At 42.3% G+C, this 23,382-nt stretch overlaps 1 protein-coding gene across 2 annotated transcripts in view; it reads left to right on the plus strand.

The window, feature by feature from the left end:
* PNPLA7 (patatin like phospholipase domain containing 7) overlaps positions 1–23,382 on the plus strand; it is a 116,542-nt gene that overhangs the window by 6,552 nt on the left and 86,608 nt on the right. For both annotated transcript variants that reach the window (XM_052667634.1, XM_052667635.1), the window contains exons 6-17: positions 770–858; positions 1,068–1,208; positions 2,367–2,526; positions 3,534–3,614; positions 9,183–9,311; positions 10,636–10,716; positions 11,721–11,865; positions 12,403–12,486; positions 17,005–17,105; positions 17,969–18,127; positions 21,732–21,809; positions 22,615–22,820. In XM_052667634.1, coding sequence (XP_052523594.1) covers positions 770–858; positions 1,068–1,208; positions 2,367–2,526; positions 3,534–3,614; positions 9,183–9,311; positions 10,636–10,716; positions 11,721–11,865; positions 12,403–12,486; positions 17,005–17,105; positions 17,969–18,127; positions 21,732–21,809; positions 22,615–22,820 — 1,454 coding nt within the window. The remainder of the gene's footprint in view (positions 1–769; positions 859–1,067; positions 1,209–2,366; positions 2,527–3,533; positions 3,615–9,182; positions 9,312–10,635; positions 10,717–11,720; positions 11,866–12,402; positions 12,487–17,004; positions 17,106–17,968; positions 18,128–21,731; positions 21,810–22,614; positions 22,821–23,382) is intronic.

Here is a 23,382-nt window from a genome sequence, read left to right on the forward strand (position 1 = left end):
AGTAATTGATCACAGGGCTGTTTTATTAATTCTTCTTGGATTGTACTTCATAAATTCTTAATTTAATATTTTTCATATTCTCTAACACAGTTATTTACATACAGCATAAAAGCTCCCTAGAATTTCACATGGGAAAATCTCTTGGGTTTTTTGGGGAGGAAGGAGAAGAGGGCAGAGGTGAAGTTGAACTTTGCCTTTCTCTCTCCTAAAGGAGACCTAGGATATTGGTACTGTAGAACTGATGTTTTCAGCAAAACACTGTGTGTTTTTGGTAAAAAGGGCGAGGGGAATGTCTGCAAACTATTTGAGTATAGTTTATTGTCTTTTGGTGGGAGAAATAGCAATGCTTGATCTTGCAGCTGTTGCAGTTCTCCAGAAGGTGGCACAGTGAAAACACAAGTTAAAGGCTTGCTGCACAGGAGTACTGCATAGCCTGCCATAGGAATACTGGAGCTTTGAATGTTCTGTGCCTCGTGTTGAGTGTTTCTGAGTGGGAGATGTATAGCTCGGGTGTTGGTTTTTCCCCCACTGCCATCCATGATGACTGTAGCAGTTGCTTATCGAGATCAAAACATATGCTACTTTCTGTCTAGAGGGAAAGTGATCCTGGAGTAGGTGTTGTTCCATTCCTTCAAAGCCTGATAGGAATGCTTCACTCTGCCAGTGTTCTGATGACCTGGCAGAGAGGTCGAATCCCTTGCAAGGTTGGAGCAAGGGTTTTTGTCGCTTGGTTTTAGTGAACGTTTCTGCTTTTGCTCTTTCTTCCCAGGTTTCGACTCTTCCCAACACCTTGGTTGGGAACACTGTGCCTCGCCAAAGGATGAGGAAACGGGCCAAAGTTTTAAATTTGGCTAAAAGGTACTCGGGCTTTGGGGAAGGGGGGAATTCACACTGAGCACTGCCTCTAGTTCTGCTGAAGAAAGGCACGAAAAGAGCAGCTGGGGGCTGGAATGCTACTGTTCTGTCTGCTTGGTAATGTGTAACAGTGTAGTGTGTCTTGCACTCAACCTATGGTGTCAATATACAGATTGGATGCTGTCCTGAACTTCCATTGTTTTCCTTTGTAGGATTCTGCGTATTAAGAAAGAATGTCCAACTCTGCAGCCAAAAGAGCCACCTCCCTCTCTGCTGGAGGCAGACCTGACAGAATTTGATGTAAAGAATTCTCATTTGCCATCAGAGGTCCTTTACATGCTTAAAAATGTTAGGTAATGTTAAATGGAAATATATGCTTGGGTTTTGCTTTTGATGGCTATTCAACTGATGTGTTTTCTACCACGTGTCAAGCCTTAAATTTTATCATTGTATGATCAGAGTCAAAAAGATGAGGTGGAAGGGAGGGAAAGGAGGCAGTGAGGCAGTTCAGAGGCTGTGGATGCCCCATCCCTGCAGGCATTCAAGGCCAGGCTGGATGTGGCTCTGGGCAGCCTGGGCTGCTGGTTGGTGACCTGCATACAGCAGGGGGTTGGCACTGGGTGAGCACTGTGCTCCTTTGCAACCCAGGCCGTTCTGTGATTCAATTCAGTCAAGTATTGATATCACTGACAAGGCAGGAAGGATGAGGTTTTCAGATGTTAGACTTTTGTATATGGTAATTATTTTCCTCTTCTGATCTAATTAGTTATAACCTTCAGGACTAAATTAGACACTTTAGTAGTCTAATAAAATTACTATTTATGTCACCTAAAGTTTCTCCTGTGGAATTCTGATGTTCTATGACTAATTGATGTTGCAGGATGATTTGATTGATTGATTCTGTTAATTGTGAGCTAATGAAACTATGTGGAGGACACTTGTGGTGTTGTATACGAAATGCTGAGGTTTAAGCAGGGTATTTCTGTCTGCCTGGTGCTCACTAACTAGTCCAGTGTTGCAGGAGTCCTGTTGCCTGCAGGAGATGGGATGTTCACATTTATGTGGATACAATGGTGGGATTTTTTCTCTTTTATTCTTCAGTTTTTCTCATATGTTCTGGTTGCATTGCTGGGGTAGCTGGGCTAAAAGAGAAAGCTCCAAAGGCTAACTTTGCTTATACAGTATATTGTAGGTTTTTGTTTTTTACCCTTCATAAGCCATGCTGGTGTTTTCTTGAGGAAGACACCTGAAGAAAGATGTACTTCCTTCTGAGCCTGCTGGCATTGCTCCATGCGCTGCTCAAGAAGGAGCTGTGACACTTAGAGGTTTCAGCATTTCACTGTGTTGCTGCACTTTTGCCCTGGGGACTTTTGTTCCTGTCACCCTGCTGTTGCATTGCCACGCTACAGCTTCCTCTGAGCCCCTCCATGAAGGCTGTGCTGATTAAGGATGAGTTTTCCCTGTGCAGAAAAGGGAGAAAAAAAGCTGATATTTACTTCTCTATCCTGCAGGGTTCTTGGTCACTTTGAGAAGCCCCTTTTTCTGGAATTGTGCAAGCACATGTTTTTTGTGCAGCTGCATGAAGGAGAATACATCTTCCGTCCTGGGCAGCTGGATAACAGCATCTATGTTGTGCAAGATGGAAAGCTGGAAGTGTGCGTTCAAGAAAGTGTAAGAATGAACTCAGCCACTGTTCTTGAGTTGCATCTGTTAGCATAGCATGGTTGGCATGAATCATTAAGGATTGGCTAAAGTGAAGTTTGAATCATAGTGATGGAGTGAAGGGCCCTGATATATAAATGTCAGCATTTCGAGCCGTGCCCCTACACGTCTCCCATAGAGCAAGGTTAGCTCACTCTTCCAGGTCATCCTCACGTGCTCTTAGTTGCATAATTACTGCAGGAGACTGGAGTGCAAGGCCAAATTGGCATATTGTTGGAATTGTCCTCATTTATATAAAACAGGCAGACAAAACAGGATGGTGGCAGTAGAAGAGACCACATGGATTTCATTCCAGAATGTTCTTGCCTCTTAGTTAAGGGGGGTTGCCTGGAAGGGTTGCCAGATTCACTTTTGGGTAGACAGGGAGAAGAAATGATAGCTTGTGTTTTGGGCAAGTCTTCAAATGTTAAGTGCAATCCCTTTTGTGAACTTGGGTTAACGTGTGTGTATGTATATATTTAATATTTTTCTTGACTTTTTCAGGTTTAACTTTAATATTTATAGCTGAATGCATGTGCTGTTTTTGTAATTTATCTCAAATTTTGTGACTTCTGCATATACTTTTGTTTTGCTCCTTTTCCTGTTATATTGCCTGGTGATGTGTGAAGGGCCATCGAAAAATGCTTTCTCCCCTTCCCTCCTCCTACAGAAAGATGTGGCAGCATGTAATTCCTCAATCAATGGAGCTAATTCTTAGTGTGAAGGTTTTGTTTTCATTTTTAATTGTTATGTAGCACAAATAACAGGTCAGGTCACATCTACCCCAAGGCAAAACTGGCTTTAAATTTCCTTTATCACTCCTATCTTTTATAATGATGGTTTAAAACTAAGGTGGTGTGATTTAGCACCAGAGCAGAGGGAAGGTTCGAGTTCAGATTCCAATAGGCGACCATATATTTTAGAGCTGCCATATATCCACACCTGTGAGCCTATAGTAATCTATTCTACTCCTACAGGATGGCACAGAAGTGATTGTTAAGGAGGTGCTGGCAGGAGACAGTGTCCACAGTCTTCTCAGCATTCTAGATGTCATCACGGTAAGTCCTTCAGGTGCCAGTTTTCTGCACTGCTGCTTTGTGTTGCTGAGCTCACTGTGGGGGGAAAGCCCTCTTTGAAAGGGTCAGAATGACAAATGTTCCTTCCCCGGTCCTTTTTCTCCTTTCAGTGCATCACTGACTGTTTCGCAGCAGCATTTTCACGGTTTTTTGTTTGTGGCTGCAAAAACTGAGATAAAATTTGATTTAGAATCATAGAATCATAGAATCACCAAGGTTGGAAAAGACCTAAAAGATCACCCAGTCCAACCGTTCACCTATTCCCAATAGCTCCTACTAAACCATGTCCCTCAACACAACATCCAGTCTTTCCTTGAACACCCCCAGGGTCGGTGACTCCACCACCTCCCTGGGCATCCATTGCAGTGCTGACCACCCTTTCTGAACAGTAATACTTCCTCATGTCCAGCCTGAATCTCCCCTGCCATAGCTTGAAGCCATTCCCCCTGCTCCTATCACTGATGACACGAGAGCAGAGGCCGACCCCCAGCTCACTACAGCCTCCCTTCAGGAAGTTATAGAGAGCAATGAGGTCTCCCCTGAGCTCCTCTTCTCCAGGCTGAATATTCCCAGCTCCTTCAGCCTCTCCTCATCAGCCCTGTGCTCCAGACCCCTCACCACCTTTTTGCCCTCCTTTGAACACGTTCCAGAGCCTCAATGTCTTTCTTGCAGTGAGGGGCCCAAAACTGGACACAGTACTCGAAGTGCGGCCTCACGAGTGCTGAATACAGGGGAAAATTTGTCCAAGGTTGCAAGGGAGTCAGGAGAAGGACCAGGTTAGGGCCCAGAATTCCTAGCTTTTATGCAGTTTGATTTATCACTTACTGAATTTATCTGCTCTAATGAAAGCAAATCTGACAGTTGTTATTATTGTAATTAAGCTGTGAAACGGGTTGATGGATTTAATTTTTTCCCAATATGTTCATGTTGCTGGTGACCACCTGGAGGTTGTGCTCTTTGGCATGCAGCAAGATGAGTTAAGTGCTGGCTGCTCCTATTTGTTGCACAAATTACAGCTGTGGGTTTTCTGAATTGTCACTGTATCTTATTTGGGAATGCCTGAGCTGAAAGTGGTGGATTCATCATGTTCAATAACACAAAAGCACTCGAGTGTCTATTTGGAAGGTGTTGATAGCTGAGATGAAGAGAATCTAATAAACAAATTCTTCATATTATTAGGGACAGGATGAGGAGAAGTGGGCTTTAAACTGGGAGAGGTAGATCTAGATAGACATCAGGAAGAAATTCTTTACTGTGAGGGTGGAGAGACGCTGGAACTGGTTGCCCAGTGGGGCTGTGGATGCCCCTCCATGGAAGCACTCAAGGCCAGACTGGATGGAGCTGTGAGCAACCTGACCTAATGGGAGGTGTCCCTGCCTTAGCAGGGGGTTGGAAATGGATGATCTTAAACTTCCTTTCCAACCCAAACCATTCTGTAATTTGAGCTTTTATCATGTTTCCTCTTTATTTGTCTGCTTCCTCTCATTAAACGCTGTGGTGTGTATTGGTTGTAGTAATTCTGTGAAGTGTTTAGTGCCACTTGTAGATGGAAGTAGGTATAACATGTACACACAAACTACACCAATATATCAGTAACAATTTCTACAGAACCTACTGAGAACAATGCACAATTTTTAGGCTTGGTCACACTTTGTCTCACAGAAAGCAATGGCATGGGTGTAATTTGAACTGAACAAGCTTGGTTCTTGCTATCAAATCTGTGTTAATTGCAGATCCAGAGGTATAAAGATGCCCTTGTTTGTTCCAGCAGTAAATTTCCTTAATGACAGTATTCTAAGGAGGAGGACCATCATATAGAACACAAATATGAGTCATGTTCTTTTGCTGTGTTTTTCTTACACAAGGATTTAATCTGGTCTCTTCCATTTACTTTTCTGTCTCAGTTTCATTGCAAATCAGGATGGTTGCCATTCATTTGCCTGTTTTTATTCTTATTCTGACATTTTTACTTCATTCTCATTAGTTACGCTGCTGATGAATCAGGGCATAAAACTTACTGGAAGTTAAAAGGAGCCATGTGCAGAATATCAGCCCAAGAACCTTGCAGATTTTTGTTCTAAACTTGTTCTCGTTGATTTCTGCAGCTCCCTTTTTTCTCGTTTGTTTCCCTGCTTTGTGTATTGATGGCTTGATTTTTGTTTTTCATCCTCCTTATTGACTCTGGATATACAAGCAGCAAGAAAATGGGCATGGAGAGAAAAAGTAGCACTGGTCAAAAGAGAGGAGTCCTGTCTGTGGCGTTCTGAGGTTCTCAGTGAGTCTTAGAACTGCCTGCCCTGAAGTTTCACTGTGCCACCAAACACAGGGACTTTGTGTTGTCTGAGCTGAACTGCTGATTTCTGTAACTGTTTCTGTAGCATGTAACACCAGCCCTGTCCCCTCATTTAGCTGGGAGATGTGCAAGAAGGTTACAAGTGGTGATGTGTTGTAGATCCAGAGCGCATCAGAGGTGATTTTGCCATTAACCGAGTTTTAAATTGCAGCATCCCCTTAGGCCTGTTAATACAAACAAATACAGAGGTACCACCTCTGACTCGAGATTTGTTCTGCATGTCACTGATTCTGAGATCAGAGAAATGTTGATTTCTCAAAACTCAAAGGAGAAACTGGAGAACTGAGTCTGGATAGATGCTGGCTCTGTTTGTGAGGTTTTAGAACAATTCTGTGTCGTAGTTGAATCTGCCTCTGCGTGGATATGGCCTTAAATACTGAAGCCTGTGAACTCCAGGTGTTTTTAGAGGCTGGCTGAGCCCTCGCTCTGCCCCTTTGCTTGTCCCTCCATTCTGTTACCTGATGGATGAATGATGAGTTTTCTTTCAGAGCTGAATGGGACAAATAGTGGCTGTGTTTGATGATGGCTGCTGGAGCCTTGGGTTTACTATTCTTCTGTCTTCTGTGTAGAGATGGCATTTGGAAAAGTGTGAGCTGGTGGTGTAGCTGGAGTGAGAGAGAGGTAGATTTGATCAATTGCCAGTGAGTGAGCAGGGGGAAAAATGAAAGTCTGAGGAGTACCAGAAGCTGCAGAAAATTGCTTGGATAAAGGTGAGCCTGCAGGGCTCAAGTCCCTTAATGGACAGCAGGTAAGATGAATGAGGTTATAAAGAAACGATTGTAGCAAGAACTTTGGAACAGCAGTGCCAGTGCAGTCTGGGGGAAGGTGAAATGTAAGCAATGGGAGTAGGAAGAATATGCCATATTTTTGGGCACAAAAATGAGCTGTCATTCCGATCTTATGGCACCTGTGTGACTTACTTCGACTCTTGGATGTCATCTGGATTTAGCTGCTGCTTTTGCTTGGCTTTTGTCACCTGCAGGGTTGAGTTAATCTACAGCTCAGGCAGATATGAGCAGTTATCTGCTTCGAGAACAAGAAGTTCCCTGTTTAAAAGACAGCCCAAACAACCCAAACCCTAATTCACTGTGGATTATACCTTACAGTCACACTTGGAGGCTGCAAGGAATGTGAAGCTGTGTAATTTAGACACAGTATTATCCATGTGTCTGATTATGCTATATTGGAGAGAACTGACAATTACTGGAACATTTCCTCTTTCCGCTCCTCTGACAGCTTTTAGCACATCCCAGCCCTATTAGACATGGTGCTTGGCTCTCTCAAAAGCAGGCTGCTCTCACACAGGGTTCTGGAAAAGGAACAATTATATGCTGAAAATCAGTTGGGGTGGGCTGTTCTTTGGAGGAAAGGGCTGCTGCATCCTTATCTGTTATTATCCTTCAACTGCTTTTCTCAACGACTGTCAGCACTGCTCTGTCCTCCAGCAAGCACTGCTCAGGGGAAAAAAAGCCTTTTCTGGGTGCAGTGTGGACCCTATTGATGAGGTGCACGGTGCTCATTTTACCCTTTCAGTAACTGTTTTGGAACACTATTGAACTTCACAAACAAGGGGGAATGGTTTTGTACTGAGACAGGGGAGGTTGAGGTTGGATGTTAGGAGGAAGTTTTTCATCAGAGGGTGGTGAGGCACTGGCACAGGCTGCCCAAGGAGGCTGTGGATGCCCCATCCCTGCAGGCATCCAAGGCCAGGCTGGATGTGGCTCTGGGCAGCCTGGGCTGCTGTTGGTGACCTGCACACAGCAGGGGTTGGAACTGGATGAGCACTGTGCTCCTTTGCAACCCAGGCCATGCTGTGATTCATGCTCACCCTTTGTCCAACAACTGAAGATTGAAAAGATGCCTTTAGTTTTTCACTGTGTGTTTGGCAGAGCGTGGTAGAAAATGCAGTTGGTGTAGAATCTGTATTTAAAATCAAAATTTATGTGTAGTATGTGGATGTTGTGTATATATATTTATTTTAGTATACGAGGAATTCCAAAGGATGGCGTTGTTTAAAAGCTGAGCTCTGTGGAAGGGGGATGTTACGTTTATTTTGGGTATAGAAACAGCACAGAAATGTCATTTGCTGATTTCTTTATTTTAATCAGAAGAAACTGAGACGAACTGGGAAAAACCTTGTAGCTCTAAGCTGTAGATCAGAGAGATATTGAGATATTTAAAACTGCAAATCCCTCTAGAACTTAAAAATCAAATCTATTAATACCATCCCAGATTTTATAAAAAGGTCAGCTGAAGTTGGTGTAATTAAGAAATTGGTTCCAATTAATTTAATTTAATTTTAGAATCTGCTTCATCGTGGCTTCCAGACCAGCAAGGCAGAGCTGCAGTGTTATTTTCTGCAGTGGCTGCTTTGGTGCCCCTGTATTCTGAAGGCAAAAATTCTTTTGCAGTAATTGTGTTTGTCTGTTCAGTGCCTACAGGACTGCTTCTACCTTAGAAATGTTAGATAAATCAGTGCTTCTTTGATTGGAAAATGAACGAATGGCTTCCCAGTGTTTATTGATGGGGTTCAAGGAATGTTGTGTGGAAAGTTCCATGCAAGTATTTGCCAGTAGATTTTGGTGAGCATGTGTTCTGATTAAAGAGAGAAAAATCCTGAACCACAGGTTTGTCTTCCAGAACAAAAACCTCTGCGTTCTGCCCTTAGAGTTCTATCCTTTGTTGGTTTGTTCATCTGTCTTTTCTTCTCTTAAGGCAGAGTGGCCTGGACCCAAATCATCTGAAGCGCACAGAAGGTGCTTGGCTTTGTCGTTTGGAATATTTCATACATATGTATTTATTTATTTAGAACACAAGAAGTCTGCCTGTTTTGTGCTGTTTGTTGGCTGTATTCCATTCTGTACGTAGCAAAGCTTGAAGCCTGGCTTTGCCTTCAATAAAACTGTAACAGACTTGGGAGACAGACAAGCCAGATCTTCTTACCCTGATACACCTCCTTGTAGCTCCTATTTCCTTTCCCTCAGTGCAGTGCTGGTGAAACTGCCTGTGTGAATTCACCTGACCACCTTGCCCTCATTACACCGACTGGAGGGCACAGGGCAGGAGGTCAGGGCTGTTTGTGCTCAGGTGGTTCTCCCAGGGACGTGCAATAGCAAAGGAGAAATCTAGGAAGCAGTTGGGAAGAAATGAGCAGAGAATCAGTGGAATTAACTTACGGCTCTGCAACTTTCTCTTAGGGTCACCCTGCTCCATACAAAACAGTCTCAGCCCGGGCAGCCACTCCGTCCAACATACTGCAGCTGCCAGCGAGTGCCTTTCAAGATGTCTTCCAGAAATATCCTGAAACTCTTGTTAGAGTGGTACAGGTACGTTTTGCTGCTCAGCAGAATTAAAACCCAACAAAATGGAATTGAGGCAGAGCTCCTCACAGTAATTTCAACATCGTGGGGGAGATATGTTCAGGTTCAGCAAAACCTCATCCTTCTGCAGATATGGAACTGTTCAGTGTAACAACCTCTCAAAATCTGGGCTAGCTTTGCTATTCCTCCCATTCTTAGAGCTGTATGGTTACATGAAGAAGCAAGCAACATATATGTGTAAAATGTGATAGTTCTGCTCGTCATCCCGGCTTGTCCTGTAAGCTCTCTGGCTCTGATGGGTTAATGCCCCAGCAAGGTTTCAGGATGACTTACAGCATGGAAAGCAATTTTATATTCTTAAAGAAAAAAAAAAGGGCCACAATCCTCAAGAAACAGCTTTACAGAGTGGTGGTGCTTTGCAAAGCTAACAGCATTCAGTCTGGTGTGAATGCCTGCTTCAGAAGCAATTGTCAGCAGCTCAGGAAAGAGCTATTTGTATTAGTGATATATTAGTGTTTGAAGCTTCCTGGCTTGCAGGAACTTTGCTGGTCTTAAGCAAGTACTGCACATCTGCCATACACCTGCAGGTGGAAGCCAGAGCAGGGGCAAGGTGCTGTGTGGGAGTGGTGTTGGTTTTAGGGTTTGCTGAGTGGTGCATTGTCCCACTGGTGTAAGGGGTGCACGTGATCATTCTGGTCTGTTCTTTTGCTTTACTGTGACTGTTAATTCCTTTTGCTGTTCTGATACCCAGGTGATTTATGTGTGATCCACGAACCTCGTAACACTGGTGGCAGAACAGATCATTGTACCAATTTAATTTGCTTCGTGAGAGCTGATACCAAAGAGAGAATGGCGGAAGTGCAGGGATAAGCTGTCAGAGCAGATGAAAGCGAGGTGGCAGTGGTGTCTTATGCCAGTTTAGTGTTTGCTGAGCGGCAGCACAGGTTTTTTTTTTGATGGACAAAGCTGAAATAACTTTTTGGTTTTTAATGAGAAACACAAAAGCTTTCATTTTAAGGCATGTTTGTTACTGATGTTTACTGGAAAAAAATGAAAAGTGTTATTTGGTGTTTGGGAGATTTTTCCAGTTTGTTACTTCACTTTTTCTCTCAAGTGACTGTTAAGGCTTCGGTAAATCGCTTTAGTCTTAATTTGCCTTAATTTGTCACCTGCTAAGAAGGAATTTCAGCTCTTATTGCTTAGGGAGCAGTCTGTGGTTTGTTTGAAAGTGCCTTCAAGTACTCTGATCCTATTGACTGTATCTGCATGCAAGAACGAATGTGGGATAATATTGAAACCATTGCTACTGCCTTTTATTTCCCATTTCTAGATCATCATGGTGAGGCTGCAGAGAGTGACTTTCCTTGCCTTGCACAACTACCTTGGGCTGACTACTGAGCTCTTCAGTTGTGTAAGTTTGGGGTGCATTTTATTTGCTGTTGTTATGCCTGTCAATGGCATAGAGAGGCATTGCTTGTTTCAGAAGATTATAAAGTGAATATTGCATATTATTTTAATCATGCAATACTGAAGAGAGAAGATAACCAGCCCTAAAATGAATCCTGTGCAGGTGCTTAGGGGTGGATGTGTAGGGAGGTAAAACTTTAAAAGTTGGAAGAAATGTCTCACTTCTGCTTCTGTACATGAGTACATTTCAGCAAGTCCTGACCTGTCGTAATGTTACTGAGGCACTTCAACTTGTCATAGTTCTAATAGCTGCTTGGATGGTATCTTGAAAATGAAGTTGCTTTTGAGACTGATGTAGTATCACTGCATGTCTCAAACAGACTCTGTAGTTTACCTAATTCACAGCATATCTTCTGACAAATAATTGCCAGACCATAGCTCTGGAGTGTGCTGGAACAAGGTTGATCACAGATCTGTGAAAGAAAATGAACAAAAACTCTCTCAGCTGACACTTTGGTTTTTAACAATGGAATACCAAACTGACATCCATTATGGTTTTTCTTGATTTCCTTAGCACGTGGGCTCAACCCACAGGGGTCACTTTACCTACCTGAGGTTGTCAGGGCTGTGTTTCCTGAACTCCTTGCCATTAACAGATCACAGTGACTGGAAATTTAACAGATTCTCCTGCTCCTCTGATGGAGAGCTGTGTTCTTCTCAGTGTGCCTCCAAAAGCACTGTCTGGTTAATTGGAATATTGCTTTTGCTGTAGTAAGCTTTCATGATATATGGGAAGGTGACTTAAGTAAAAGAGAGCTCTGAATGCAGCTTAAAAGCTATTTTAAAATAGGTGTCTGAAGTAGGAAGGCTTGAAGTGTATCCTTAGTATACCTGTGCAGTCATAGTAAGATGCACATCTTACATCTGTCTGCACATCTTTCTGCACATCTGTCCCTCTGGAAGCAGAGGGCTGGGTGTTTGTTTGCATTTTCACCTTGCTTTTTGCAGCAGAACCAAGCTATCCCACTGGTCTCTGTGGCAAGTGTCACATCTGGAGGAAGTTCAAGTAAAGCAGTAAAAAGACAAACGTCCAGTGTGTCAGAGGAGGAGCGTGGAGAGAAGTTTGAGAAAGCTGGGGAAGCATCAGAAATGGGTAATGTTTCTGGAAATGGGTGGTAATTAGTGTTTGTGCTGCTCTTTGGTTGCTGTGCTATTTGTCAGAGGGTTTTTATTTGATCAGAGTAGCTAGGCCTTGTCTTAACTGATCTATTTTGGGTTTGAAGTCTTTGGATAAACCTTAGCTTTAATAAGAGATCTTTACTGTGCTGTTAAGGATTCTGGGGGTGGGGGGAAGAAATAAAAAGTTGCATCTAATGTTGACCCCATAGGAGAAGCTGCAAAAATTCTGTACTGTAGGTAATAGCGAAGCAGGCTTTTGTGTTGCAGTGTTGGTGTGGAAGCTTAACCTAGAAAACAGCATGAGCTGAATTTGTCAGTCCAGACTCAGAGGAAAAAATAATTAAAAACTGAAGAGTGGTTTAAACGTAATGTTTAACACTGGTGTTTTAGAATGTATTAAAGTCTGTATGTGAGATTTCGGTAGTGGTTTTTGAGAGGTTCTTGCTCTCAGTGAAACTTATTTCAGTAGGGATTCCCTTGTATTTGTGTAACCTTTGTTTCTATACTTCAGATCCATTGAAGATTTCTGGTACAGAAAACCCTGAGCATATTTTCAGGAGAAGCCTTTCTTCACCCCCCTCTACAGAGACTTCTGGTAAGGACTGCTTGGCTAAATGCTGGGAAATAAGATTAGGTGCATTATATAAAATACATTCCCCTCAGATCATCGACTTAGATAATCTTGTTTATGTTAAATAATCATCTCACAGTGGCACTGCTTCCTCACTTGTTTGAAACTAAGGTCAGACATTAATTTTCTGAACTGACAAATGAACTTGTATCCAGGAGAGCATTCCCTTGCTGTCTCTATTAGCAGCCATTTGGCTACCGAGAGCCCTGCGAATGAAAAGCTTTTATTCATTGATTTTCCCAAAACCAAGTAATCTACTGTATCTGCTATCATCTTTCATGGGAAAGATGACATATGGCTCTTGCTTGGCTGATTGTCCCAAAGAGCACATAACGTGACTTTATTGCTTTTAGGGGAATATTTTCAGAGTGGATAATAAAGGTGATTTATCATCGAATGCACTGTTGAGGCATTTATGATGCTCTGCTGTTTTGATCCCACAGCGTTTGTTTCAGTGAGTTTCAGCTGTCTGTCCTGTAAATGTCTTCCTCTGAGCCAGTTGTTTGGCTTAGCTTTATATTCAAGGCAGAGAAACTAGAACTTGTTGGGTGAATTCAGGAAGGAAGGCATCCATCTTTAGTTAGCTGAGTAGCAAACCAACCATCTTCAGATGACTGGGAGGTCACACTCAGGTGCAGTACTGATTGTGGAGATACTGTTAACATAGAAGTCACAAAGCTGGACAATCAGAATAAAGCTATCCTGGATACTTTAGAAGATACATTTATTTCTTATGGTGGCTGTTAAATAACTGGGGAGGTGAAAGTGTGAATGTGGATTTAGAGAGAAGGGAGGCAAGATGAGGGAGCCTGCAGTGCTATGGCTTTGCCCCAGGGTGAGTTTTCTAACACTTCTTGCTAGCAAGTGAAGTTACCAGTATGTATTGCAGAGAAGAAAGGCTAGAGAGTTTTTTATTAGCTTGGTTAATTTTTAACGATAGAGAATTTATTAGCAGAAACTGGAGAGGAAGCAATGTGAATGTATGATGTCCTCACTGTGCTTAGTAACTTCTCTGCTGCTGTCCAAAGGAATAACTGCAGGATAAGGGGAAATGGTTTGAAGCTGAGGGAGGGAAGATTGAGGTTGGGTGTCAGGGGGAAGTTCTTTAGAGAGAGAGCAGTGAGGTGCTGGAACAGCTGCCCAGAGAGGCTGTGATGCCCCGTCCATCCTGGAGGTGTTCAAGGCCAGGTTGGATGGGGCCCTGGGCAGCCTGGGCTGCTGTGAAATGTGGAGGTTGGTGGCCCTGCGTGTGGCAGGGGATTGGAGCTTCGTGATCCTTGAGGTCCCTTCCAACCCTGGCCATTCTGTGATTCTGTGGTGATCAGCAGGCCTTCTTTCTGAACCAGGGAAACAAAGGGAAAATATGGAAGTGATTCATGGCCGTTTGCCTTTATTTTCATATGTGCTAGGTTGCTTTTCACTGTGTGTTAGCAAATGTACCAGCAAACTTGATTTGGTGGTGAATTAAGTAACACTTACTTGAGCCTTGGAACACAAATGCTTTTTCCCCTAGGTAAATGGAGTTCTTAAGTGAAAACTGCCCATGCAGCCTGGTTTTAAGGCAGAGTCCATGCGTGAAAGCTTTTATGTGCAAGGATCCCTGCACACTTAACAGTGATACTGTCCATTTGTCCTTCCTCTCTCCTCTGTCTGTCCTAAGTGTTATGTCAGGGTACACTGAGCTTAGCAGAGAAAGAAAATTAATTTTTCCTGACTGAAGAGTGTATCTGATAGGGTAATTATGATTTGCCTCGGTTAACAGAGCTGATTTCTAGGCTGTGGTCACTGCTTAACTTGCACAGAAGGCATTCTGGTGTCTGTAATAAAAATATCATGATCCTATTTCAGATTCTATTCTGCTGCCATGCTGTGGAGATATTGATTATGTTGATTACTAATTCTAAGGAAAGGGAAATACCTTTTATTAGAGTCAGACAGGAGCTATTATCTCAATGGTATCTCCTTGATTTGCCTGCCTGATTAGAAATAACAAAAAATGCTGGAAATGATTTTGGAGAAAACACTTTTGCATCAGATGCTCCTGAGGTTTGAATGTTGATTTGTTTGTTGGATGGCTGGCTGACTTCAAATGTGGCAGTTATGTGAATGAGGGTGGTAAGTGATGAAATGCAATCCTGCCAACCCGTGCTGGTCTGCTCTCAAGTGCACTGATGCTTCATGTGGAGAAGGATGTCATTAGGTCACGTGGGGCAACTGAACTGGTGGACGAAGGAACTAGATGAACTAAATTAAACAGTGGCATCTTTTTTAGGTGATAACTTCATCAGCATCACTGCTCCTGGCTGTAGGTGTTCCTGACCTAATTTTTTCAGGTTACATAGCAATTATCTTTGTTGTTTTCATTTGTTCCTCTTTTAATCAAGGAGAAAGGTTGATTTGTCTTCCTTTAGAACTAAAACCCTGACATGCAGCTGCGTGAACTGGTACAGACACACCTGAAGAGGTGACTAGCCTGTGAGAAAGAGCTCTGTTAGCTTGGGAGCACAAGCACGCTGCCTCCAGCTGCTGCATGCTAGTGGGAAGAATCTTGTTTGGGAGAAACTGCTCTGTAGCTGTAAACAAGTGTCCTTGCTTTCTGCGACATGCGTTGTTTATTCTGAAACGTGGTGCTTTATTGTCTCCTGCATTAAGAAAGCAGGTAGCTGTGAGTGAGTTCTCAGAAGGAAAGAGACAGCTGAGGTGCTGCCAAGGAATATGTCAGTTGCCATTGTTTTTGCAGTGACTTCCATCCCAGCAGTGTGTGGGATACCAGTGAGCATGTGTTCATCAAACAGGATTGCATTCCACTCTCGAGTTTCCCACTGCCTTCTGTTCTTTTGAGTCAACAGTTCTAGTTAAAGCTTCTTCTGCTATATCCTTTCTAACTCCCATTTGAGCAACAAGACAGTTTAATTAATTGCTGTGTGGGAAGCTTGTATCTGTGACTGAGATTAGAGGCTCCTACTTTGAATAGAAATCTAGTAGACGTTCTTTCGCTCTTAGAATCCCTCCTTTTTTTTCTTTTCTCTGATTCTGAACATGCAGAGCTAGTAGTGGGTGATGTTCTTCATCCTACATGGCCCTCATCAGATCATTAGGTTTTAGCTGGGTAGTGTGTGTTTACATTTAACGTGCACTTGATGTATGGGGTCTTAGTAATTATGTGACACTATGTTTTGCTGGGCAATGCAACTGACACGCAGTCAGATCAGTCCATATGGAGTTCCATGCTGCTTCTGTCCAGCACTTCTTGCTTACAATAATGGGGAGAATTCAGCATTGCAGTATACATCTCTGCTGTGTGTGGCATTCAGTTCCTAGTGGAAAGAGCACTTTCCTGATTGTGTGGTTTGTAAGTTTTGCTGATGGCATCTTTGGGGGCGGCTTGTTGGGGCCTTTGTTTCTTTGTTTTGTTTGGAGACTGATTTTGTAATGTTACAACCCTGGTGACAGATGTGGATTTATGACATGCAAAGGAATTGTTCATGTTGGTAGGCAGCATGGAAAGGAGTTTTCTCAGGCAGGTCTGAATGCCTGGTACCGCTGGATTTTTTCTTTGTCTGAAAAATATCTCTATGATAGGAATCTTTTCTGGAAACTGTTTATTTCCTGAGATATTTCTGGATGTTGAAGTATGACAGGAGTTGTTACAGGTTTATTTGTTAAAAGAAGCTGTATTCTCTGCGTGGTTCTTAGCTATCTAACAGAGTTGAACTTTTGTGTGAGTCATCAGGCTGGTATGTGGGTATCCTGCTTAAGGTAATTAATCAGAAGTGCTTTCCAGTTCTGTTTGTGTTACTGAGCGTCTCAGACAAGTACCTAGAAAGTGCATGGAACTGCCAAGGAGCCAATGTAATTAAATGTGTTAAACATTAGCAGGTAAGGACCAGAAGTTTTGAGTGACTGCCAATGGATGCATGAAGTGAGACCTGCGAGAGAGGTCCTCATGTGTCTCTGAGAATGCGAGGTGCATCGAGAGTTTGGACCAACTGTAGAAAAGATCCTAAATAACTTTCAGGCATGGGTGGAAGCATAGGGAATGATTTTCATGGAGAGACTCCAGGGGAACTTGCTGATCATAGTATTTTCTCCATGACAACTTGCAATGCAATGGATATAAAAGGTTTTTGGTTTAGACAAAAGTTTGAAAGCGTCGTTTTCTGGAAACACTGAGGCAAATCTGTAAATTTGGTGGGGATGCCTGATGAGCTTCAGATCCAGAATGATTATCTTTTGCTGAGGGAATCTTGGTACATATCGTGTTCATGAGTTCAAATGGGAAAATCAGAAATTTGTATCGGATCTTCCAGGTCAAACAGAAGCAGGAAAGACACTGGAACATGAAGGTGCCGCTTTGTTCAGTCCTCGGCTTCTGAAAGGACAAGCATGCACATAAAGATGCTTGAATTTTTATGCTGCTTGGTATTTCTAAGGTACTCTAAACATGGGAATATTGAAAGGAAAATTCTGTGTTGCTTGTAGGTACTTCCAGCGGTGCGAAGTCAGACATGGACATGGCATATGAGAGAGCCAGAGTGCACTTCAGCCCAGAGGAGGCTTACAGCAGTCCTGCTGTGGGCAAGGTGGGTTGTTTCATTTGGAGAATCCAGCATATTTTTCACACTGTACCTCCTTACTCTTCCTTTGAGTAATTTGGATGTATTAATCTGTGTATGAGTTGTGACATTTGTTTCTCTTGTATTGCTTTGTTCTAGACTTGCAGCATGTTTTTGGTAACTGATCAGGTTTTTTAGTGAAGATCTTGGAACTTTCTGGAATTCCCCCTGTCTAATAAAGGCCGATTTCCTCATCAAGACAAGGGAAATTTCCCTTGTGACCATTGCAACTGCTTGATTTTTAGACATTACCTTCCTCTGACTCATTGAGAGGGTTGTTTGGAACCGCGTTGTATCAGTCAGAGCTGCTGTATACAGCAAGGCATTAAAGACTTGTATAAACCTGTGAACTTCCTGTCAGACTTTCAGTCGTGACTTATAAATCTGTTCTTATGTGCTTCATTTACAAGCTGATCTGGAAATTAGAGCACAGCAATATTCTGGGACCGTAAAACTTTTAAAATCAAAATCTGAGAAGAAGCCGTGTCTCAGTTTGCCCTCGTGGTCCCTTTGTCTTTCTCCATCTTTGCATGCTATGTTGATGGAGTTGAGTTCCACGAAGTTGGCAGTTTCTGGAAAGTCACACTTTTTTCTTTCTTAAACGCTGATAAGTTTCTTTGTTTCACTAGTGTCAAGCTTTGCATAAAGGCATAAGATAATGCAGTTAGCAAGCTGTTTCTGTCTAGGAAACCAACCTTTTTTTTTTTTTTCCCTCCTCTCCTTTGGCCACCAGTTGTGGTGGTTGTGAGAATGTGTGATATTGAGAGTACTTGCTGCTTAGGTGCCAGTCTTAATGTTCAGAATGCTTGTTTTCTGTCTGTTCAATGCAGTCCATATTGAAGAAGACTGTGACGGTGACAAGAACTCCTTTAGCAGTGTTCCATTACACTGATCGTGAGCTTGCTGCACAGGAGTCCTCTAACAGCAAACCCATCGATGCCATCCTCGAAGCAGCGAAGAAAGACCTTTCAACCTTGATGAAACTTGATGTAAGTAATTGCAGAGAAAAAAACGACCTTGTTCTTGCTTTTCATCTCATTCTGCCAGGCATTAGAAAGTAAATTGTCTCCCAAATGCAGTATAGACCAGCTGAATGTTTTATTCTCCAGGCTGTTGATGTTATTAGTGGGACTGAAATAAATCTGAATTATTTGGCTGTTTGGAAAGCCCACACTGAAGTGCACGGCATGAATTTTTTTCTCACTGTGCACACATTTGTGCATATGAGAAGCGTGCAGTTTCTGCCACACTGTAATTTCATGCTCTTGTATACTGTGTGAATAAGCTATGTGAAGGCAGTGCCTAGATCTATTAATCCTCTTGGCATTGCACCTAAGTGTCTCGTTTGATTTCAGAACTGAATGTCTGTGTTTGGCCGTTGGCTGTGAGTGCATTTCATAACAGTGACTGTGTGCCATGCCTGTTCCAGGTTTTAAGTGCCTGATGCCATCACAGTTGTCATTATTGAGTTCACCTTTCCTTCTCACCTTCATGTCCAGAATGAGCAAGACTGTCTGTTTTCACTGTTCCTATGATTCCGGTTGCATTTCATTGCTTCAGAGTTGTATCTGTTGATGGAGCTCATCACACAATTTGAAAATCGCACAGCTGTCTAAATTGATCACAGATATCCAACATTTATTGCAGTGTGTGCTTTAGTAACTGTAGTGCATTGATGCTGCCAGAGGCTTTGGCACAGCCACTGCAACCTCCTCTTTGGTTTAAGAGCTCTCACCAAGCGACATCTGCTTTACTGTCAGCAAAACTTCAAGTACTCCAGTTCTGGATTCTCATGTTTCTTGTGGATTTCTGACATATTTCTCTCACAAACTCGAAATCTTGTTCATGATCTTTCATGAGGTAGTGAGACGCATGCTCTGTTGTTGCTGGTTTTACTCAGATGTACAGTACTGTCTGTTAGTCTCCAGCAAAACTGTCTTAAGACACTCATGTTCAACTTCTCAAGCATTTGTCAGCATGAAAAATAACAACCTTTTTTACAGGAAATTCTTGTAACAACTTGAGTAAAATAGAACTGTATGTTTTTATCTGCTCCGTTCAGCCTTGCATTCTTGTTAAGGCCGTTCTCAGGCTTTGCTTACATAAACACTGTGTGTCCAGCATACAGCTGGTAATTTCCTGTTTTGCCATTTCGGATCCCAAGCAAAAATCCCAAAATCACTGAAGCTACTTAGTGCAAAACATTTGTTTTTGGACCTAGGCAAAATTTTTCAGTAATTAACAGCTAAGCGATTAGAGTTGAAGTTAATTGGAATTGTCTAACAGGCAATCTTTTAACACGGAGATCTAAATGATAATGTAACAGGGCAGGCTTTTTGAGCTCTTGATATTATAGCAGCTCTGGTTTCACAAGATGAGAATCTGCTGCTACACTAAATGCTGGAAACGTTTAAAGGTCGTGGTTAATTTCTCCTGTAGGCTGTAGCACAAGTTGATTCTTCTACGGGCAGAAGAAGAAAGCTCTGACTGTAAAATTTGTATTCAATATATTTACACCAATGGAAACTGAATTGTTGGAGCTCTTCTCTTAAATGAGCTCAGGTATTTTATTTATGAGCTGTCTGGAGGCATTTTGAGATGCTGTTTTTCAGAGAATCCAATTGCAGCGAATAAAAACCATGTTTTGATGGCAGATGGTGCTGCTTTTTTTCATATCATGATACAGAGAGAGAAGAGATAATATAGTGGAGTGGCAAGTGTTATTTCAGCTGACCCTTAGTTACATGACTACGTAATTCAAATGTCTTTCCTTCATATCAAATAACTTGAATCCTTGGGACTTTGTCGTGGGCTCCTCTCAGTCTGCTACCACTCCTGTATGTGCTTGGCTTCATCTGAAGTTTATGAGTAAAATAATGCTGGAGGGCATATCTTCTGCATCAGCCTTATGGGAATTGAATCATTTCCTTAGACCAAAAAAAAAAAAAAAGCCTGTCCCAGTTAATTTTACGGCTTTCCTTTGTGGGTGGTTTGTGTTTTCACTTCTGTATCATGAACTTTTACCACAGTAGACAACAAATTAGTAAAAGAAAGGTAGAACTTCAGTGTGAGATTCACTCTGTTGTGTTAGCAGCTTTCTTTATAAGCTCCTGGCTGGGGGCTGGCGTGGAGGGGGTCCATGCAAGGAACTGTGTGCAGCTCAAGCTCCGAAACTGTGCAGTGCTGGTCTTGGATTTGCTGGTCTTCTCTGTTGGGAAGGGGAGATGGATCTTTTCTGTGGTTCTTTATTGCCTCAGCAGAGAGGTTATGTCAAAAGTGAGATTTCAGGGACAGCTTGGAGGTGGTTAAGTCTCCTTCTGTGCAGAATCAAACATTAAGTCATTCCTGGTTTTGTCTGAATGTTCGTAATGATCTCTGGTGACACAGGCTTCACAGCTTTGCATGCAACCCTATTTCAGCACTTCAGGAGTCTTAGATAGAAACAACATCTTTGTAAGGATTTTTAGAACTAATGCAGCCAAAAAAAAGCAATGACAGTTTATAAGTAGATCTGGTTAGGGAGCTTCTGTGTCTTTACTGTGGGATACTTTTATAATTAAGAATTTTATATAAGGATAGGTAATCCAATACAACCATAAAAGCAAATATAGGCCAAAAAAACCTCAGAAATTACTTGAGTTGATATTGCTGAACTGAAATATTTTGACAAGTGCTTGTCGGGTTATTTTTATTGGATAAATTCCCATGAGACAGTTTGGTTTCAATAAAACTTCTTTTTTTTTCGATGAAAATCTGTTCTTCTTATCAGCTGTAGGTGTAATGAAAAAATCAGATCATTTTTCTTGCTCTGTTTTTCTCAACTGGAAGTTATAAAAGCCTGCCATGGCAGTGACGTGGCCAAGTGCTCACATCTCAGCTGCAGTAAGGTAATGTCTGTAGGCCAGTTGTTATGCCTGCATGCCCTGAATTGTACGTCGGTGTACTTCCAGCTCTTGCTGTTAGTGGCTAAAGCACTGCTAATGTGACTCGAGCCAGGATTTGCTCTGCCTGTTCTGATAACAGAAGGCTGAGCTGTGGAAGTTGTGCTGGTTTGGGTGGGTTGGAAGGTTTTGCTGAGGCAAAGGAGTCCTGAAGCGTTCAGGTTTGGTGCTGAACAGGATGCAAACAGGATGAGTGGCTCTTTGAGATGAAGCAGAGGAGGGAGAAGGAGGGGCCCTGGCTGTGCGCTGAGTGCTGGCTCATTGCATCCTGTTCCTCCATGATGTAGACAGTCTCTTCTGGTTTTACCTTCTGAAAATAACTTGATGTTTTATGATTTCTGGGGCCCTAATGCAGATCACTTTCCATTATATGCTCTAGAGGAGTCTGGGGGTGCAGATGGAAGATACAAATTCATTTAGAGTTTAAGTTTGGTGAACAGAAAAGAACTGATTTATTTTTTTTTTCTTCTGGAAGAAATGACTGTTGGATAGAGAAATGCAATAATTATGATATTTTGAGAAGGTTAACATACTTTAAAACATCATCTTTCAGGAATTGTATTTCCACTTTTCTTTGTTGAAATGCATCCTCACGTTGGATCTTTACCAGGGAACCAACAAATGAATTGTACTTCTCCATCCCTTTCTCCAGGATCCTTCCTTGCTGAATGACAGAGTGACACTGCATCAGGTTACTGCTGGGACTGTGCTGTCAAGGCAGGGAGATCAGGTGGGTGAGCACCCTCTGCGAGAGGGGGGCAGAGAGAACACGAGGGTCTGGTTTGGTCTTTGTTCCCACTCTGAACAAAACAATCCCTCACCTTGGCATATCCCAAACCCTGTCTTATTACCAAGCAATCCCAGCTCTCAGCCTCTCCTCGTATGCAGAGGAACAGTGTGGCCACAGCTTTAGTGAAAATATTGTACTCCTCTTTTTACCTTCTTATGCCCCTTCATGAACAGGCATGGTGGCCATTTTATTCTTTTTACCACTTTTTTATTCTTTTTCTTTTCCCCTCATAATTTTTTCCAGGCTCTGTGCTGCAGGCCTTGGTGTCATTACTCCACGTTATTTGTTTTTAGCAAAGTGTGTTCAGGATACAATAATAATACAGTGGAATATATATGTGTATATAATACAGTGTTAATAATAATACAGTGGAAATAGACAAGCTTATGCAAAGCACGTGAGGTGCAGCCACAACTAGAATGCTGCTCTAATCTGTTTTGCTGAGCTGCTGCAGTGATTACCCCGATATCTCCATTCCCAATCCTGTTTTTATTTCTTGAGCAGATGCAGATTCAATTTTTCATAACCGTGCAAAGAGAAGCACATTTTTCAATACTGTGGCCATTTAGTTTTAAATATTCATGACCTTTTAATAATTCACTGTCGTATTTTACTTTATCGCCTAACGGTTTAAAAGCTGCAGAGGGCCTTCAGGAAAGCAGATTGCCATGATAGTACCGTCGTTGTGATAATTGCTTTTAAAATCTTTGGGGACTCTGTTGAGCTTTGTCTCCATTTTCTCCAGGATGTTAACGTTTGCTTTGTGGTCTCGGGGATGCTTCACGTGTACCAACAGAAGATCGACTCTGAGGAGGACACCTGCCTGTTCATTACTCACCCAGGAGAACTCGTGGGCCAGCTTGCTGTTCTCACTGGGGAACCACTGATTTTCACCATCAAGGCCAATCGAGACTGCAGCTTCCTGTCTATTTCCAAGTCCCACTTCTACGAGTAAGTTCTGCCATGGAAACTAATATTTAATTTTTTGAAATGTATTTTATGACTCTTTTGAACCAATAGTGAGGGATTAATGTATATACAGTGCAATTCTACTGCAGTACAACTTGTAGTGAGTCGAGATAACTTATGTGAGCTTTTAAATGCTCAGATGAGCTCTGACCCATCTATCAGAAGGGTTTTGATCTTCAGCAAGAGGTAATGCAGGGAATAGTGGCACTATTAAATGGTGATTATCTCCTTTGTTCTGGGTTTACAGAGTATTTGCCCAGTGGGGTGTGATTTATGACCTGAGATGCACAGACTTAATAATCCCAATAAGAGATTCCGGCCAGAGCCCATTCTTTGCTGGCTTAACCACTTTTTTGTCAGGCCATTTTCCTGAGCACATGATTCCTTTTTTGCTGGAGAATCATATCAGTGTTCTTCCTGACTCCATTAGAGTTGATTGGCCCAGATAGGTGTTGTAAATGACTGGTCTTGGTGTAACTTATGTGACAGTGCTCACCAACAGCACAGGTCAAAGAATAATGCTCCTGTGCAAAATGGATTCCTT

The sequence above is a fragment of the Tympanuchus pallidicinctus genome, unplaced genomic scaffold, assembly GCF_026119805.1.
Source record: "Tympanuchus pallidicinctus isolate F22 unplaced genomic scaffold, pur_lepc_1.0 scaffold8, whole genome shotgun sequence".
NCBI lineage: Eukaryota > Metazoa > Chordata > Aves > Galliformes > Phasianidae > Tympanuchus > Tympanuchus pallidicinctus.